The sequence below is a fragment of the Benincasa hispida genome, chromosome 9, assembly GCF_027475165.1.
Source record: "Benincasa hispida cultivar pf3 chromosome 9, pf3_genome.v1.1, whole genome shotgun sequence".
NCBI lineage: Eukaryota > Viridiplantae > Streptophyta > Magnoliopsida > Cucurbitales > Cucurbitaceae > Benincasa > Benincasa hispida.
This window is the reverse complement of record NC_143486.1, coordinates 74330460-74351487: the sequence shown is the minus strand read 5'-3', so window position 1 is coordinate 74351487 and position 21028 is coordinate 74330460. Positions and strand designations below refer to the sequence as shown.

The 21028-nt window shown below is 34.9% G+C and overlaps 2 protein-coding genes across 2 annotated transcripts; one reads left to right on the top strand and one right to left on the bottom strand.

Annotated features, from left to right (window-relative positions):
• The first annotated feature begins 270 nt into the window (after positions 1-270).
• LOC120084922 (bet1-like protein At1g29060) lies at positions 271-8390 on the top strand. The gene is made up of 4 exons (XM_039040731.2): positions 271-582; positions 773-896; positions 7386-7442; positions 7993-8390. The coding sequence occupies exons 1-4, from the start codon at positions 515-517 to the stop codon at positions 8152-8154; spliced, it is 411 nt and encodes a 136-aa protein (XP_038896659.1). The 5' UTR covers positions 271-514; the 3' UTR covers positions 8155-8390.
• A 5211-nt stretch (positions 8391-13601) lies between these two features.
• On the bottom strand, positions 13602-17443 carry PEPKR2 (phosphoenolpyruvate carboxylase-related kinase 2). The gene is made up of 4 exons (XM_039043304.2): positions 16972-17443; positions 15955-16758; positions 14522-14818; positions 13602-14310 (listed from the first exon to the last, which is right to left on the bottom strand). Exons 2-4 carry the CDS (start codon positions 16706-16708, stop codon positions 13943-13945), a joined length of 1419 nt encoding a protein of 472 aa, XP_038899232.1. The 5' UTR covers positions 16709-16758; positions 16972-17443; the 3' UTR covers positions 13602-13942.
• Between the last annotated feature and the right edge of the window lie 3585 nt (positions 17444-21028).

Sequence of the window (21028 nt, the reverse complement as noted above, 5' to 3'; positions counted from 1 at the left end):
ATTATTATCAAACGAGCTTAAAAATAAAATTACTACCAAACGAGAATTTAGTTCACAGTCGGTTGTAAATTTAAACTTTTTTGAAAAAAATTAGTTGATATATCGAAAGTAAATTTGATTTTTTTTTAGAATAGGTAAAGTAAATTTGAATTTTAGGTATAATAAACTACCTTACCTTCAATTTTGCATTTAATGAATTTATATATTTTTTTAAAATTGAAAGTTTGAACACTAAATTTGTAATTTAAATGTCTAAAAAAAAAAGTTGGATTTAAACGAGTAACGGAAAAGGGAAAAAAAAAAAATTGCACCCAAATGCGTGTTAGAATTTTCAAAACTAACATAATTATTAAACGCCTCACCAACGCGGCTCTGATAAACGGGATCGGAAAATTCCCTATTTGCTTCGATCTCTTACCTTCCGATTGGACCGAGGATTCTGAATCTGGTTATAGCGATTCGCCTGGTTCCCATCGATCATTTCTTTCGGATTAGGTTTCCATTCTGTATTTTAATGGCGTCCAGTTCGTTTCGTGGCGGTAGTTCCTTCTACAACAGCAACGCCGCCGCATATCGCTCCAGGTATTTATCGTTCTCTGTCATGTTAAATTCCCAGTATATTTCCAGGAATTAATATGGATTTTGCAAGGATTACGAGTTTGTATCATTTGTCTAGTGAATTTGTTCAAATCATTTATATATTTACCGGCGTTAAGAATGATGGTTACTCAATTCATGTCACTCAAGTTGAATCGTCCTTTGTTTTCTTCAGGGAGGGGCTTAGCACGAGACCAGCGGCTGCTTCCGATGAAATTCAACTTCAGATCGATCCAATGCAAGGGGACTTGGACGACGAGATCGTTGGTCTCCACAGCCAAGTTAAAAGGCTTAGAAATGTGAGTATAAAGTTTTTTCGTTAATCTATGGTAAGCTTTGTACTTAGGTTTATTGAATTTCAAACTAGTACTCGCAGCTACCCGATGCTAGTATCTTCATCGGATAACTAGAAATAAGGTACTCGACAGAAATCGCCAGATTTCTTTCGGTGCTCCTATAATAATTGAATTTAGCTAGGTTCGAGGTTGATCTATCTGTATTGGTACTCTTGGAACTTGAATTGCTCGTGGTTCCTTTCTTATTTGAGTTTATGAGCTGTACGCTATGTATTGATACATTTCATGTGGTATGGCTGTATGCTGCGTGCTTATATTTGGATTTCATTATAAAGGCAGTGACAGCCACAGGTGATAGGCATGGTTTTCTTTTTGTGAAGTTTCGTGATTTTCCTCCATTCTTTTTTATAGAAGATACCCAACTTCTTGTTATTTAAGAAAAACAAGATATATGTGACATTGGCGTTCAACCGGTGCAAGCAGAATCCAATTTTACGTGTCTTCGTTCTTGCATTTCTAGTTTATTGGCTCATCACCATTCAAAATGTATCATAGGCAATGAAAGAAATGCATAGTAATAATGCAACAATCATATCAAGATAAATTATAATTGTTGGAAGAATTCTATTGGGTATGGATTTCCAAGATAAGCATCTCTCTGAGAGGATTGATTGACTACTACTACTTTTAGCCAGGAACATTGGATGATGTCAACCTTAAACAGAATTTATTCTTGGTACTCTGCAATTGGAAGTTTTGTAATTGACCTGGAGGCTAATTCTCTGTCATTCTATTTGGGGGGGAGGGAATTTCATTGATGAATGAAATAAGGGAAAAGACCCCAAAGTACCTGAAGGTGAATTACATGAAAATTCTCCAATTAGAAATCAGATGTTTTTAAAGTCATAAGTTCAATCACCGGTCTGTAGTTGTGCTTGGTGTGTGCCTTTTTACCGTTTTTCAAGTCTCCAAAAATGTCCGACGATTGTCTACGACCTTAAATACACCAGGGTTAGACCATAACGATTACTCGATTAGCCATTTGGCACTGAACATGCATTAAGAATTTTTTGTGCTTCCACTTTCTAAAGCTCTAGTGCGGTTGTGCCAACGTGCTGCTGTTTTGAGGCTTACAACTTGGCTTCATCCTTTCCCTTTTCAACATTGTGGTCAGGATTTAGGGATACCATATCTAGTGGTGCAAACTACAAGTCACTTTTTTCCTATGAAGTACAGATATAGATACGGGTACACGATACGAATACGATCGGATACGGCAATTCGTCAATTTCTAAAAAACTAAGATACAGATACGTTTAAGGATACGTCATTTTTCTTATATATTTTTTTAATATATATATTTCTAAAAAATGAGGATACTGATACGTTGAAGATACATTTTTTTTTCATTAAGAAAATATAGGATATAGATAAATTTAGCATACAAGTTAATAACAATAGCACAAAATAGAATACAAACACTAAAATACAATACACTGAAGTACAATAGTTAATAAAATGCAATAGAAAAATGACTCATATTACAAAGAAGAAGAAGAAGAAGATTAGAGGGAGAAGTATGAAAATAAATGAAGAACTTCTTCATTGAATTGTTGAAGATATCTAAATGGTTTATATTTTGGTGGACTTTGTGGGAACTCAAATGTGAAGGTGGAGATTATATGATTCTAGTCTAGGGTTTGGTCCGTTATTTATTATTTTTTTCTTTTAGTTTTGGACTCGAGTAGTGAGCTTTTTTAATAGGTTGACTAATTTTAGATTGGGAAAAATTAGACGAGTTACTTGTCTTTTTTATTTTAAAAAAAGTACGCATAGAAATAGATACATCAAATCGCGTGTTAGATACATATCTGAAAAATATAGATACATCAAATCGCGTGTCAGATACGTATCTGGGAAGTATCTAGAAGTATCGGTATCCGATACGTGTCTGATACTGGTTCTTTGCCTCGCATAAAGTATATGTGCTTCATAGCTTTTTTCTTACGGTCCTATAAAATGAACTAGGATACAAAAATTGAACTGATAAAATTCTTTACAACTAACTATGCCTATAGAAGGATATCTAGTTGTTGAGTGTATTCTTTCACTTTTCCTCAATAAAAGGTTGTTCATTAAAAAATCTAGTTGTTGAGTGTGAATCTCACTTTTGGTATTAGCATGTTGTGATTGTGCACTTAAAATTATGATATATTACATATCGTAATGAAATCAATGGGTTTTTAAATATGAATTTTCTTTTGGGTAAAAAATCGAGCTTTCACAAAGAGAAATGATAGAACATACAAGCGCATAAAAAAACAAGCCCAACAAAAAGGGGAGTTTGAAACTAAACTAAAAAGGACTCCAACCCAACCAAATAACACCTAGCTCATGATTACCCAAAGAAAGTGTGATGGGCACCCCCAAGGATGCATTAAACCTAACAAAAGGTTTTTGAGGGTTTGATAATTGACGAGCACCCCCCCTCAGGTTTTTGAAAACGAGATTGAAGGACTTCTTTGATGGAGTTGGCTTTACCATTGAAAATCCTAGTATTTCTTTCGTCCCAAATTTTCCAAGTGGATACTGAATAACCCAAATGGGTTTTGAGAGTATATTCTATATTTCATCCCTCAGGTCATTGTAGGATATACTACGAGGTTCTATAACCACCTGATTTCTAAAGCACCCACCATTGTACTCAGGAGCTTGACAAGCCATCTGGAAAATAAATCATCCTAAGAATAGTTTTTTCTTCGAGTTGGTGTAGATGTTATTGTCTCCTAAATAGTGTGTTGTATACTTTCGAAATCAAAATGTGGGGCATCTTTTCTTGACCAACTAATTTGCTTCTTTTTTTGGGGGGGAAAAAGAGACATTTCATTGATGAATGAAATAGGAGTTACAAGAAATCTCTCCAATGGAAGAGGAAGAGAGAGAGACCATAAGAATTTAAAGGAGGCTCAGAATTACACCAGTTGAACGCATGAGTAAGCACCGTATCAAAAAATCTATCGAAATTAAAAGATATTTCACGGAAGATCCGACCATTACGATCACCCCAAAGAGTCCAAAGGAAGCTTTGCATGATAGCCAACCAAAGGATTCTTCTAGAACCACCAAAAGGATGCCCCACAAACAGAGAAGCCAAAAGATCAAAAGTAGAATTGGGGAAGGCCAAAGACCAACTAAAGGGATCAAAACAAGATTCCAAAAACGCGTCACAAAGGAACAGTGAGCAAACAAATGAGCCTGAGTTTCAGCATTATGGCAACATATAGGGTACCAAGAGGGGGAGAGGTGCATGTAAGGCATATGATGTTGCAAACGATCAGCTGTATTAATAGCTCGAAGGCTGAGCTCCCATAAGAAAATTTAATTTTTTTCGTGTAGGAGTCCTTCCAAATAACAAAATAGAGGTCTTTCCGATGTGGATCAATAGAATCAATCAAGTCAACCATAAGAGATTTGACAGTATAGCAACCAGAAGAGTCTAAAGGCCAAATTCAAGCATCAGTGGAAGGACGATGTCTAACAGATGAGAGATGATGAGATAAACAAGCTCATTCAGCAATTTCCAGCTTATTAAGATTGCGATGAAGGTGAAGATCCCAAGAATCAGTTTCAACAATCCAGACATGGACCACCATATCATTAGGGCGAAGGGCAAGGTGAAACAGATGAGGAAAAGTAGTAGATAAAATACCACAATTGAGCCAAGGATCTTTCCAAAAAGAGGTAGTAGATCCATCCCCAATACGCCGAAGAATGCGACCGTCAATCAGGCCAATGTTCTGACAAATATACCTCCAAGGGGAGAGATAGGAACCCTGATGTCTAGATGAAGGCCAACCCCTCTAATTCAAGTGACGTTTAGCAACAATAACTTTCCGTCGTAAAGCATCAGTCTCAGTAAGAAAATGTCAGATCCATTTAGCCAGGAGCGTAGAATTGCGATGGTTGAAATTACCAATATCAAGGCCACCCATTAATTTTGGACGTCGAGTAAATGCCTAGTTCACATTATGCAAACCACCTCATCACAAGAGTCTTCCTAGAAAAAGTCTCGAACCATCTTATCCAACATAGAAATGACAGAGTTGGGGGCGCGAGATAAGGATAAGTAGTAAGTACGTAAGTTAGACAAGGTAGCCTAAATAAGAGTATGTCCACCACTTGTGGAGCATGTGTTTAATTTTCTCAACAACAAGGAGCCAAAAAACCATAGATTTGGAATTTCTGGCAAGAGGCAAACCTAGATAGGACAACGGCCAGGAACCCTTTTTGCAGCCAAAAAAATTCAACATCCATTGTAAGTTGGAATCAACAACATGAATGCCAAGCAACTCACTTTTAGAAGATTGATTTTTAAGCTAGAAGTATGCTAAAAAATACCAACCACATCAAACAGATTCTGTAAATTAGAAGGATCCGTAGTAGAGAATAATAAGGTATCGTCAAGAAATTGAAGGTGATTTAAAATAAGAGATGAAATACCAATAGGATGAGAGACAATACGTCCCAAAGATGAAATGTGATCCAAGAAACGACTCAGACAATCAGAAACCAAGATAAAAAAAGACCTGGGGAGAGAGGGTCACCTTGTCGGATACCTCGAGATGAAATGATCTTCCCGCGAGGACGACCATTAATAATGATAGAATAATTAGCACTAGCAACACAACCTTTGATCCACCGATGCCAGGCAGAACCAAAATCTTTTGCCTGTAGCATAGCATCCAAAAAATCCCAGTCCACAATATCAAAAGCCTTCTCAATATCTAATTTAACAACCACACCAGCCTTGTTTGTAGAAAATCAATTATCAATAAGCTCATTGGCCATTAAAGAGGCATCCAAGATTTGTCTGTTAGCCACAAAGGCAAGTTGATCTACAATAATAGTATGAGGGAGGACAAGTTTTAACGATTAGAGAGCACCTGAGCAATAATTTTGTATGCACAAGAAATGAGAATGATAGGCCGGTAGTCGGATACAGTCTTCGAATAAACCTTTTTAGGGATTAAGCAAATATATGTCTCATTCAATGATGCATTGATGATACCAGAGGAGAAGTTATTGACCATAGACAGAATATCCATATTGATAGTGGGCCAGAAAAAATTTAAAAATTTTACTATGAAACCATCAGGACTAGGAGATTTAGAGGAATCCAAAGAGGAAACAGCAAGAAATACCTCTTCCTCAGTGGAAGGACGCTCAAGGTCTAAAGTGTGTAGAGGTAAGAGGAGACCAATCAAGTTTGGTGGGGATAAAACGTTGGGCCATATCCTTGCTAAAAAGCTGCTGGTAGAAATCAAGGAATTCCTTTTCAATAGCAACCGTGGATAACAAACTGTGCCCATCTTTGGAAAGAATTTCAGAAATCGAGCACTTTCTCTTACGGGCAGCAACAATATGGTGGAAAAAACGGGTATTTTCATCTCCTCTTTAAGCCATTTCAACTTACAATTCTGGTGCCAATAGACATGTTCTTTCAGTCTCAAGCTCAATCTGTTCTCGAAGTGTACGGCGAGAGGATATCTGTCAGAAGAAGAGACGGGAGTCCTCCAAATTATCCAAAGCTTGCAATTGTGACACAAGAGATGGGATAAATGAGGCCTCTAAGCGCTTGGTACGATGCCGAGTACAGAAAAGATTTTAGATCTTTAAGTTTCATCATTATACTATGTCCTACCAACGCAAGGATGATGAATCCACCAATCTTCCACCAAAGATCGAAAGGAGGGAATTTTAGGCCAAGCATTCTCAAAACGGAAAGGAGTGGGACCCCAATCAATATTTCCAGAGGTTAGAAGCAGAGAAAAGTGATCCGATGTGACTCTATCAAGCCACTTTAAGATTACATATCCAAACTTGTCAAGGCACGCTTCAGTGAGAAAGAATCTATCAAGTAGAGACAGATATTGGGTAGGGCCCGAACTAGACCAAGTAAAACGGCCATTACTGAGCGGGATGTCACGTAATTCAAAATTGGCTATCCAGCTAGTTTGCTTCTTAATAATATTACTATTATCTGTAGTAAGATTTGCTTCTAAATGTTGTCCTAAGCGTTCTAGTGAGTTTGGTTTAAGCTGTTGTACACCTCATTGAATAGTGGTCAATGTTGACCACCTCCTTCTGCTTCATATTATCTGCTTAAGCTCCTCTTGTTCTTATTGAGGAAAAAAGAACAGATTATGCATTGTTTTCTGTGGTCCCGAAGTCAAATGTCCGGTTATGGGCTACTTGAATAACAGACACGTTAATATGTTATTCATCTTTCTTTTTGTTTTTTTCTTGCGTTGGTAGGACATATTGTCTCTCATCCCCGCTGTGACCTATGAGTTCTTGGGGTTCTTCAAAGTTTTATCATAATTGTAATCTTATTGAGATCATGTACAGATTATATATGCTAGTTCATTTACTTATTCCAGATTAATCTTTTGATCTTTACTTATCGGTATCTGGTGTAATCGTCCCGTGCAGATTGCTCAAGACATTGGGACAGAAGCAAAGTCTCAGCAAGATTTTCTAGATCAGTTGGTATGCAATTGTTTCCTTAATACTGTTCATAGTTGTCAAATTTCTACTTGTATTTTGTATTTTGATTTTAATTGTTGGTTTTTACTTATTGATGTTCGTCGTTGTGAGAAAAAAAAAATCTTTAGGTCGTGATTACTTGAGAAAATAGAAATGACAGATAATTGGAGTAGAAGAAGTCAACAGGGAAAGCAATAGAATGGGAATTAAAATTTGTATATCGCATTTATTAAAATTATTTTGGAGCAAGGATCAGAATGCATTTATTGCTTTTTTTTTGGGTAATCCTTTTTAATTTTCTCTTCTTTTCTCTCGTCATGAAGTTTGTATCTTTAAAGTATTAGTCTCCTTTTATTATATCAATAAAGAGTTAACAAAATAGCAGGTTGCTCAATAACTTCATTCTACATTGCATAGAGCTCTATCAGATTAAAAGAAACTAACTAAAGAAAATCAGTCTCATGATGATTTGTATCAATTCGAAACATGTGGATTTGCCGATACCTCTTTTACTTCTGACAGATTCAAACTTCTGTTTTCTGTCTTGTTGCAGCAAATGACATTGATTAAAGCTCAAGCGGGGGTGAAGAACAACGTAAGAAGATTGAACAAAAAAATCATACAGAATGGGTCAAATCACGTCGTCCAGGTTGTCGTATTTGCGTTGATCTGTTTCTTTATAGTATATATGTGGTCGAAAATATCCAGAAGGTGAATGTTTTTCCTCATTATGAATGGAATAGCAGTTTGCTGGCCAGCGAAGAGGGAAAAGAAACAATAATGATGTGTTTAATATATAATCACTGTCACATCTCAGGTTAGAATACGGGACAGTGAAAATAGGCTTTTGTTTTTCTCTCGTAGGAACTTGAGTATACTTTCATACATTGTAAAGATTTGTATTGTGCATCATAACTATAGTATTCGTTAATCCAGGCCTGAGGTTTCTAATTTCTATCGACTTTTAGGAGAAAGAAGTACTCTACCTTCTGTGGACGCGACTAAATGTCAAAGAATCATACGATGAAAATAATGTAACTAATATGTATTTTGTTATGTTAAAGAAAGTAATAATTTGGGTTAATTAAGTTGATGATATATGTGAAGAGTGTCAAAGTTCGGAAGTTGAGTATTAGGGGTGTTAAAAAAAACCAAAGACCCGAAAAAATCGAGCAACTCAACCCAACCCAGTTGGTTTGGGTTGGTTTAAAAAAAATTTGGTTTGGTTTGGGTTTTTTTTTTTAATAAACCTGAATAGGTCGGTTCAGTTCGTGGGTTTGTAGAAAAAAAAATCGGTTCGAACCGAACTGACCCAAGATTGTAGACCCAGCGCTCAACCGTAGATTTTCCCTTCAGTTCAGCCCAAGAACCAAAAGGCCCAAACTAGCATCAACTTCCCACTTCTCGGTAGACGACATTCCCTTATCGACACGTGGCCCTTGGAGATTGGAGGTCATTTTGATTTCCTTCTTCTCCACGTTTCAACTTCCCACTAGACGGCAGACAGAGACAAACAGTAGGTCAGTGGCACCATTCGTCCCTTTTCGTCACACCATTCATCACTCATCCGTCGACTCCGTGAGAGTTCCGACTCTTCCTCTCCATCCGAGTCCGTCACTCCTCACTCGTCCATCCGCCATTCTCTTTTTGTCACTCGTCACGCCAACCTCTCCGTCTGTCACTCCTCTCCGTCAATGTCATCTTTCGAGTCACTCCTTTTCATCACACGTTCGAGTTTCGACTCTTCCTCTCCGTGAGTGTCATCTTCACGTTGAAATCTCACACTTTCACAGCCTCATTGGTTACTGGTTAGCCATTAAACTATATATTTTTTTTTATTCCCCATGGTTCACCTATGCACACAAATTTTTTTTCTTCATTTTTTTAATATTGTAGATGCAAAATAGTGAGTTGATCGACAATGAATCACCACCTATAAATATTTCCGTCCCCGATGCATGTTTTAAACCATCGGAAGTCATTGGCAAGAGAAAAGGCCATCATCTTCAGTGTGGGATCACTTTACAAAGATGGAAAGATCTAACACCGAAGGTATAAGATGTAAATTTAATTATTGTGATAAAGATTACACTTGTGACACTTCTTCATGTGGAACTAGTACCTTATGGAAGCATTTATGAAAACAATGCAAAAATTATCCATTTAGAGAGCAACATAAAGGGCAAACCATACTAAAATTTCAACCGAATGAAATTGATGCAAAATGTGCTATCAATATGAATTTTTTGTCTACTGCCTTTAGTCAACAAAGAGTTAGAAATGCATGTGCTAAGATGCTAGTATTGTCTGAGGTACCACTTAGATTTGTAGAGACAGAGGGGTTTAAAGAATTTTGTAATATTGCATGTCCTAAGTTTGACATTCCTTCAAGAATCACAATTGCTACGGATATTTATCAGTTGTATGTGGATGAAAAAAATTGTTGAAATCAACTCTAATCAAAAGTTGTCAAAGAGTGAGCCTAACAATAGATACTTGGACTTCCTTACAGAACATCAACTATAAGATTCTTACAACACATTTTGTTGATTCTGAATACATAAAAGGATATTGAATTTTTGTCAAGTGCCTAATCATAAGAGAGAGACAATTGGTAAAGTAATTGAATGTTGTTTATTGGATTGAGTATTGATAAAGTTTTTTTCAATTACTGTTGATAATGCAACTTCAAATGATTCAGCAATTTCATATACGAAGAGAAAACTAAAGATTTGGAAGTCTCTTATTTTTTATGGTGAATTATTGCATATGGGATGTTGTGCTTATATTATGAACTTGATTGTCAATGATGGATTGAAAGAATTGCATGATTCGATAGCTAGTGTACAAAATGTTGTAGGATATGTTAGATTTTCTCCTAAGCGATTGAAATTTTTTTTAGATTGTATTAGACATGAAAAGATTGAATCTAAAGCCCTTGTTTGCCTGGATGTGTCTACAAAATAGAATTCAACATATTTGATACTTGATCATGTTTTAGAATTTGAAAAGGCTTTTCAATGCTTAGAAGAAGAGAATGAAGATTTTGTATATCACTTTACTAAAGATGAGAATGGAAAGAAAAGAAAGGGACTACCGACCTTAGCCGATTAGAACCATGTTCGAACATTTGTCAAATTTTTGAAGATGTTTTATGATCTTACATTGAAGGTTAGTGGCTCAACTTATGTCACTTCTAATACAATTTTTCATGAACTTTGTGGGATTCAACGATATTTAATAGGTTGGAGCCAAAATGTAAACAGTGTGATATATACTATGGCTTCCAATATGAGAATGAAATTTGATAAGTATTGGGGATCTCTTGACAAGATGAACAAAGTGTTGTTTTTAGCTATTGTGCTTGATCCACGATATAAGTTGGATTATATGTCCTTTTGTTTCATAAGTATCTATGGGGATGGAGTTGCTAGAACAATGACAGATGAGGTGAAAGTTAGTTTGATGCAATTGTATGAGTTTTATAAGACAAGTGATTCAAGCGGTCATGCCTTTGAATAACCATGTCACATAGTTGAAATAAGTGAGGATTGTGATGACATGGAAATGGATTTACAGTTGGAATACAAACGAAGAAGAAAAGAGAAAATTTGAATGAAACAAGAAATGATGTGGAGATGCTAAAGTCTCTTCCTCATCACTCATCAATTGCATCCTTCTCATTGCCTCATGTTTGGCTAAATGGTTAATGAATCTTTAATAGTCAAAAGGCCTAGAAAGGACGGACCGGACGCAGTTGGCATTAGGATCTCGAGAGCAAAAGGAATGAATCTAGTGTACTTAGTAAAGGCAATCACAAACAAGAAAGCGGTTAGTCCTTGAGATATTTGTCAGAACCTAATGAAGATCTGATAGAAATTTTTTATATTTTGAATTGATAGAAATTAAATGCTCCTAAATACAAAGTTTTATCACAAGTTACTCGAGATGTCTTACCTGTACCAGTGTCAACAGTTGCTTCTGAATCAGCATTTAGTACAGGAGGTAGAATACTTAACTCTTTTAGAAGTTCTTTAAGTCCTAAGATTGTGGAGGTTTTAATATGTACACAAAATTGGCTACGTGCGAAGCCGGCGTTATTAGATCTTACTCCACAAACTGAAGAATTAGAAACTTGTGATCAAGTTTTATCAGGTAGTGTTATCTTTTATATATTTACTCTATAATCTATATTAATATATTGAAATTATGATAGTATTCTTATATAATTTATTGTTTAAATCTTGTTTAGGGTTCTTAAAGGAGCAAGTTTTGTCAGGATCATGAATGGGTCGTTGAAAACTATTGGATTTTGAAGACTTTTGTAGACATTACATTATGGATTTTGTAGACATTTGAAAACATTGTTGCCTATATTTGAATTTTGTAGACATTATGGTCTTTTTTGTGAATTTTGGAGACTTGTTTTGTTATAATGGATTTTGGATATTGTTCTTGTGGATTGTGGAATCTTATGTGTTTTTTATTGGTGATTCCAAGTTTTTTTTTTTAAGAGAACCGATGGAACCGAACCAACCCAACCCATTTTTTATGGATTGGTTTGGTTTGGTTTGGGTTCATAATTTAACAAGGGTTAGTTTTGGTTAGAAAAATACACAAACCGAAGCATAGAGTTGGACCTAAAATATCCCTAAACCCAACCCATGAACACCCCTATTGAGTATTGCAGAAAGCTTAGAGGGTTCATTGATACTCAAATGTTGTAGGGTCAGGTGGGCTGTCTCGTGAGATTAGTCAAGGTGCATATAAACTGACCTAGACACTCACGATTATTAAAAAGAGAGAGAGGAGCTTTGAGGGTGTTTAAGCCACCAACTTTATAAGTTGATGTTAAATAACCAACTTAATAAACACTATTGAAGCTTTTGACACCCAAATATTGTAGGGTTAGGTGGATTACTCCGTGAGATTAGTTGAGGTAAGTATAAGCTGGCCAAAACACTCATATATATAAAATAAATAAATAAATAATATTGAAGTTTGCACCTTCATTTAGAATTTCATCTTCCACTCTTCTTTATTTTATACATTTATTGAGAAATATTTTATTTTGACTCATCACAAATACAAACTTCTTAATTCTAATATATTAGCTTTAGATTTCATATAATTCAATTAATGTCTCAAACACCTTTTCAATGTTTTGCATACAGAAGAAATTCGGTAAAGAACATTTAGGAATAACAACTTAAGTCTCATTTTGAAAAGTAGCAAATAGATTAGGAAAAGTAGCAAATTAATCTTTGAATTAATTAATAAATAATTAATAGATTACAAATAAAAAAAATCCTGAAAGAGCATATAATGATTTATTCTAAAAGGACAAAGTTTTCTAAAATCATCTAGAATCATACTAACCAAGATTTTATCTAAATAATAATTTTCGAATAATTTGGAGCCGCTTCAAACTTTATCAAGATCGCATGTCAAGAAAGTCAACTCCTCTGCAAAGGAAGTTTTTGTGAAGTATTTGAAGGGTAAAAATGATAAATATCAAATAATGAGATTTGATCTAATCTCAAATTTATAAATAGGAGCGATTTTGTAGGCTATAATCAGATGAAATTTGCTACAATTCTGAAAATGAAACATCAAATGTTGCTACCGAGTCCCATTTCGAAATGAGGGCTCGAAAGTGAGGTGCCATTTTAAGCGAAGCAACAGCACAACCTACCCTTTCCAAAGCTCTACCTTTGTCCATTGTTGGCAGCTAAGTTATGTGCCTAGCTCATGAGCCAGCCCAATGGCAGCTTTGAATTTTGAGAGAAACTTCGAAAGTGGCATCTGGTCCTGAGGATGGGCATCTAGATTTCGAATAGTATTTTAATTTCTTCTTAATTTGTCAATTTCTCATTCAAAGCAGAAAAAAAAAAATCAAATTTACTCCTCTACTGTATCTTTTAAATTTAAAGCCAAAGGATCTACTCTCCAACTTCAATTATTGAAATTTTTCTAAAGAAAAATACCAATTTATACAACTTTACGATGGTATCAATTTAAAACCTCTTTCATTTGAATTTGTTTCTGGATATCAAATATCTTACATTTTTCTTGATGAATGAAATTGAGATAACAGAATCAATCGCTTAAGATTTGCTGTGTAAACTGCAGCCAATTTGGCTATTGGCCGACACATGAGAATATCAAAATGCACTCTTCGTTACTGCTGTATTTACATAATATGTACATCAAATTTGTCAGTTCACGTTAAGACAATTATTAGAATTAAAGCACAAAATCACACGCTACTAATCAGATTTAATGCACCTCAGGCATGGACTACTAACACATATTGCATATTAAAAGAAGAAAAAATCATCTTGTGGATTGGTTTCATCGATGTTAGCCTGGAAATCACCTTCTTAGCTACTTGGAGGAATTCATCATCCGGGTTGTGTTACCTGTAAGTAGTAGTTCCCCCAGCTCAGGAAAAAAAAACAGGAGAGAACAATATCGACGATGTCATTGGCCTGTCAGCAGGATCAAAATGCTTTACAGAGATTGTTAGCTTTCATGTTAGAGGAGCTGTGCTGCTCAATAGGACCCGTAGGAACACACACCCTACTTCTCTTTGGTTCGGAAATTCTCACGTGGGAAATAGCCGTAGCAAGTGCATCCACCAGAAAGCAATCATCGACATCATCAACATCAGCATTGCAACTTTCAGATGAGGAAAGGTTAGAGACTTCGTTAAGGGACGTCACATTAGCTGCACTATCAATCCTGATTCTGTCACACTTAATTTTGGCTGCAATGGGAGATTGTAGGCAAGATTCTTGATTCTTCAGTTTTAGTTTGATCGGAAGCGTTTTCAACGTGCGTTCGGTATAAAACAATATCCAGGGATGCCCTGAAATATCACCATTAGAATCCAAATCAGATTACACTAAGAAATAGGGATTGACATCGATCTGGTTTAGGATCTTGGACTCTGTAACATAAACGTAGTAAATAGTAGTTTATGCTTATTTCAGAATTTCAAAATATTGATAACATATTACTGATTATGTATTTATTACTTGATCATCAGGGCATGAAATCAATTAGCAAAATAAACTTACTCAAGACTTCTTCCGCTGTTATCCTAGCTGATATATCTCTTGTCAGCATTCTCCCAATAAGATCGCGGGCAGGTTTAGATATGGACTCCCACATCCCTGAGTGAAAGTCGAGCTTAGAGTTCTTTATTGCTTCAAAAACTGATTCTAATGAGTCGCCTTGGAAAGGAAGAGCGCCAACCAAAAGAGCATGAAGGAGCACACCAGCACTCCAAATATCCACCTTCTCAGAGTACTTTCCTGACAACACTTCAGGGGCTACATAAGCTGGGCTCCCAGCCAAACCAGTTAAACTCTGGCCTGCAGAAAGCAATCAAATAACTTAAATAGGCAGATGTTTGGACCTTATTTTAAATGTAAAAGAAAAAGGAGAAAGAACATCAAAATTTGCACACCATTCATACCAAAAATAACCAAGAAGTGGCAGTACAACAAGAAAGTAGAAGCAAGAAACATAATATATAATAGAAAGAAAACTATGAAGTCTAAAATCTAGGTAGTGCTGTTTTTACAATGCTGCAATTGACAATATCATTATCCATCCAATTAAGTCTTACCTCACAGGTTTGTGGTACCTAACCAGTTTATATTTTATATTTCCTCAAGATGAGATATCACGAATACACTAAACTCACTTGGCGAACTTGTTTTTAAAATGCATTGTCAAAAACAATAATATATTTAGGCCAGCTTTTGGAAACGTGATCTTAATAACAATACATCAAAGTTGTGAAAGTGTAACACTATTGTAGCTAAAAACGGCAATGTGGCCGCTGCTAAAGTTAAAGACCAGCATTGTGGGGTATGGTCCAATCGTTCTTTTATTAGCTACATACTCTGAATCTGAATGATGGTTACCCAAGCAACTTCATAAACTCACGGGACAGGGTTAAGCCACGCGAAGTAAGATTAACAACTGTTTTTTATGACTATAGTTCAACTTCTATTTTTGCTGATTGAAATTTTTAGCAACTTCTTTAGTTTGATCGTAGGTTTTCTTTCTTTCTTGAGCATATTTAATTTAAAAACTTTGCCATGCTGTTTTTACAATGCTGCAAATACTACTAAGTTGCAGAGACATTCCACACTTATTTCTTTAGAAGACAATTTGCATGGTCACAGAAAGATACCAGCAAGGCAACAAAAAGAACAACAAAATGTGAACACCTCAATAGGTGGTGATTGATAAACATTGGATGTCTACAAAAAGGTTTCAATGTATGAAGCCAAAAGAAGACGTCAAAAGGTGCCAATCTTAACACCTCCATAGCTTCTAAGCCCAAGAAGGTTCTCCATTTTCCCACATCTTGTCAAAAAAACTTCTTTATGCCATTAGTCATATTGTCAATTGAAGACTACAAGGAAGGTCAAGCAACTAATACTTAAAGAGAAACATACAAACATGCACTCTCTATTACAGATTAAAGAATGCATACCATATGAAATCCTAGTGGCCAGGCCAAAATCTGCAAGCTTTATCTTTCCAGATGTTGTGAGAAGAATATTTTCAGGCTTTATGTCTCTATGTACAACCCCCATATCATGACAATACTTAATAACCAACATCACTTCCTTGAGTATATTAGCTGCTCGATGCTCTGAATATTGGCCTTCACTGACCATCTGATCGACCAAACGGCCTCCTCGGCACAGTTCCATAACTAAGTGAAAACATTCAGCCTCCTCGTACACTGCCAGCAATGTCACAACACCTGGGTAGCCAGATAAGTGCTGCATTATCTCCACCTCCCTATGTACGGTCTCTTCTCCTTTTTTCAAGGTCTTGCAAGCATACTCAGTTCCACTAGCCTTACATTTACAGAGCCAAACTGAGCCAAATTTTCCATGGCCAATGGTCTCACCTGAAACATAATCATTCTCAATGTTATGTTTCCGCCCGATTTGAGTAGCCATGTCTATGCATCCAATCTTCCTCTTCAAACCTCTACCAGGAAGAATCAAAGACGAACTCCCACTAGGTGGAGCTGTAGCTATGCCTGCAAATCTACTTTTACATGAAAGAACCGGTTCAATACCCACATCTTCCTTGCACCTTTTATTCAACCTCGTATAATCTTCTAGCGAGTAATGAGCCTTCAGTTTAGAAGATCGCGAATCGTGAGATTCTGTCACATTGTCTGGTAAATTTGATGGTCCATCAGTCTCACTTCCTTTCCTTTTCTTCCTCATCAAATCAGATTAAGCAAGAGCTCTAACGTGCGAATTCGTACAACTGAAAACTGCAAGAAATTTACAGATTCTCAACTTACATTTAAAAAATGCAAACGGATCAATGATTGCATATCCTAACTAACATTACAGAAGCCAAAAAAACGGCATCATAATCAATTAGCCGCAAACTCTATCAAATTCCAGTTCATATAAAGATCGACATCGTCAAATTCCATAAACTTCAAAAGAAAACAAGAAAGACCCAGATGATAAAATTCCACCTTGAAAGCCCCAGATATCCTTCACCACTCGCATATCATCAAAGCGCCGGTTCCGAGAAGCGAGACAAAACAACCAGTGCCACCATTAACACAAAGATCGATCCGTCACACAACTAGATGATAAAGAACACAGAATCCGAAACCCTAGCAATCTCCGATCACATTTCCTCTTGGGAGAAAATCCAGCAATTCCCCGATTTATAAACGACAATAGAAAAATATAGGTATATAGCCAAAATATCCCCCAAGAGAGAGAGGAAAAAGAGGAGAAAAATTAAAATGAATGAATAAATAAAATCAAAAGCAATTTAGGGGTTTTTTCTTTGGTCACCAAAACTTTATGTCCAGCCAACGTGTCCACTCCATACTCCACTGCACGTCACCGAAAAGCTACCGGTTCTGCTCCTCATTGCCGAACCGGGCACGACCCGACCCGGAATGGGAGCAGATAAATTATAGCGTGTAATGCAGCAGAATGATGTCAAATGCAGCGTCGGGTTTTATAGACGTAAACGTGTCTAATACCAATCGAACGGTTGCGATTTTTCACGTATACGGCACCATTTGCGCTAGTATTAGTTTTCTCTGTGGATGTGTGCGATGGATTTGATTAGACATGTCCACATGGCAAGGTGGAACTGTCATTTTTCGTTCCCATCGCACACTTCATTTCCCATTCCTGGAATTCTCCACGGGATCATGACAGAGATTTTTCACCAAAATTGTAAGAATCGGATTCGGTGAATTTTTTTTAAAAATAAAATAAAATACCGTTAATTATTTATTAGGATTAATTTTATATGGTCATTTGAATTTAAAGTGCTCACATTTTCATCTAAAAAAAACTAATCACTTTTTTAATATAAATAAATAAACATGAATCCAATTATTCATATATATAATCTAAAAGGTAAATATTTAATCCAAACATATTCATTATTTTGACCCATAAACAATCAAACTTAAAATTAAATAATTATTCTAAATACATAATAGAGACTAACCGAGGTGGGGAAGGGAGACGAGGAATCCCAGTCCCGTCCCCGTTTAGAAAATTCTTTCCCCACTTCCTCTCCATTTCCCGCCTAATCAGGGCCCGTAGGAAAATTGGACATCTTTAGATTAGATGGTTTTGGTGTTATATTTGAAGTTGTTTAAAATAATTGCTATCAACGGTTTTTCTATATATATATATAAGTCAACTGTTAAATAAAATAAATCTGTGTTAGGTAAATTTCACTTTAAACTAAAAGAAAAAAAGTAAGTTACAGTGTTTGGTAAATAAATACAAAATAACTTATGATATAATAACTAAAATATATTTATAAATAACATTTCTTTGTGATTTAAAATTTTAAATTATTGTTTAGAGTGTTCTATTTTATTTGTTATAGATTGATTTTTAAATATTAAATAAAATAGTTTTATTTAATACAAAAAAATATGGTATTATTTTGTTTAAATCAATACATTCGATTCATGAAAAATAGAAAATAGGTTTGATTAAGTGAGAAATAGATAGATATATAAAATAAATCATAATTTTAAAATATACAATTGAAAAATAAATATTTATTAAAAACTATACCTGATTTTAGAATAATCTAAAAAATAGTATGATGCTACTCTTAAAATAGACGTGAATTAAGAATATGTTCTTAAAAGTAATTTTAGTTCAAATTTGTTTTACCAAATGTAAGGCAAAAAAGGTCAAGTGTCTGTCTTGATTGACTTAAGAAAAAAAATGTTTTTCAAAAATTTATTTTTATTTGATCATAAGCGTTTAAAACACAATTTAAATGTTATTTTAAGTGATTGTCAAACACGCCAGTTTGTCTAAAATGACTTATTTTTTAAATTAAACACTTGAAAATGTATTCCAAATGCATCATAAGTCTTTTCTATAATCACTTTTGTATCTCCCAAAAGTAATTATAGAGGCATGCTTAGTCCTTAAACTTTGATGGAAGTAATAATTTAGTCATGTACTTTGGTCTGTAGCGATTTAGGATGTAATACATTTCTAAGCATTTATTTTAAAATAATCATTTTAGGCAAAAATTGAGTGTTTCACAACCATTAAAAACAGCTCTTGAAGTATATTTTAAATAATTTTATCAAAAGTATTTAAATATAAGTATTTTTTTTAAACACAATTTTCTCAAATTGATCAAAAGGGGTTATTGGTTATTGTACTTTCAATTTTGTAACAATTAAATCTCTAAACTTTGCTATGTAACATTTTAGCTATCGCAAAAAATTAGTATTTAAATTTAATAAGATTTCTTACATAAATAAATCAATAAACTAATTAGATACTCATCATTTTATAAACTACAAAGTCAACGTCATTAAATAATAAAAATTGGCATTTAATTTAATAAATATTCTTACATTAAAAAAATAAATTGTGGTAAATTTAAAAGTATAATAACTAGATTCTTATATTACAAAAATTAAAAATACACCAATTAAATCGTTGTGAATAAAAATTTGTGGACTAAATTATTAAGTTCGTGAAAGTTTAACAAGATGTTTCAAACCTTTTACATTTATACTGATAAGTGATAGAAGCTGCGGCACGCGTGCGTCACGTGGGATGTCTTCTTGCGCAAGTCTTGCGGCTTTGTCGAGACATTTCCCAAAACAGGGGTTTTGAAGCCTGATATGGAAATTGGAAATGATGAAAAAAGGAACCATTGAATCAGGTCAATGATGGTAAATGCCTCTGGTTTTGTTGAATACTTGGATGGAAGAGAACATTGAAAAGCTTATTTTACAATGATAATGTTTTCTTCTTCTTCTTTTTTTTTTTCGACAAAATAAATTTTTTTAAGAGAAATTTATATGGATGACCTAAAAATTGGGTCCAAAATATCAAATGATCGTCTTTTAAAAAATAATGTCAATTACGTCATCGCCCTATCAAATTACTTAATTTGCTTTTACTTCGTGTTCTTACCTTTTTATTGAGAAAACCTACCAAAACTAAACTATTATTCATTCAAATTTTCCAAGGCTAACGGCTGTATTGCTCATAAACGGAAAAAAACTATTTCCGATTTGCAAACGATTCTACTTCCGGCTTTCAATCGAATCTTATCGGTAAATCTTTCTTTCAATATGGTTTTTTTTTTTTTTTTGGTTTGGATGTGTTATGTGGTTGAAAACGAGTAGAAAGAGTTTGTAAGCGAGATAAGTGAGAGTGGAATCGGTAGAGCGACGCCGGAGAGAGCGACACTGAAGAGATGAGTGAACCTATGGTTTTTTGTTTGTTTTTCTGGTTTTCGATGTGTTATGTGGTTGAAGACGAGTAAAAAGAGAGAATGTGAGGGAGATAAGGGAGAGCGACACCAGCTAGAGCGATGCCAGCGAGATTTAATCATAATGTTTTTTTACATTTTTTTCTGAAGGATTTTACTGATTAAATTTTTTAATAAATGCATAAGTGATTTAAGATGGCTACACGTTTCATAATAGCTGAAGGTAACAGATTTCCCGGTCAAGTAACCAGCTTGGCCCACATTACCAATGCAAACAAGATTATCAAAGAGAAGCCCACGCCAACGCAGTTGGCCATGTTCGAGAGAACAGTTTTTGGGCGATTTGTTGACGTTGATATGGTGTTCAACAGCCCAATTGTCCATCACATGTTGCTCAGAGAAGTGAGGAGGATAAGTGTATTTTCTATTCTTTGTAAAAACGTTATTTTATTTTTTATGTATGTAAAAACATTCATTGTATAATTGAACGTATATTTTTTATGAAAATTTAAAGTTTAAAGTTCAAAGTTCAGTATCAGAATTTTATCAAAACACCTAGCTACTGCTCTTTTCATTGTATAGTTGAATTTTACCAGTAACAGAATAGAGCACATCCAAAACCAATTATACAACACATCCAATTGAAAGAACATTCATTGTATAATCTTTGTTTGTTATCCATTTTGTTTCAAGTATGTGTCCTGTAAAAACATTCATTGTATAGTCGGTTTTGGATGTGTTATGCTACTGCTCTTATCAGTATCAAAATTTTACCATAACATGCATAATTAAGC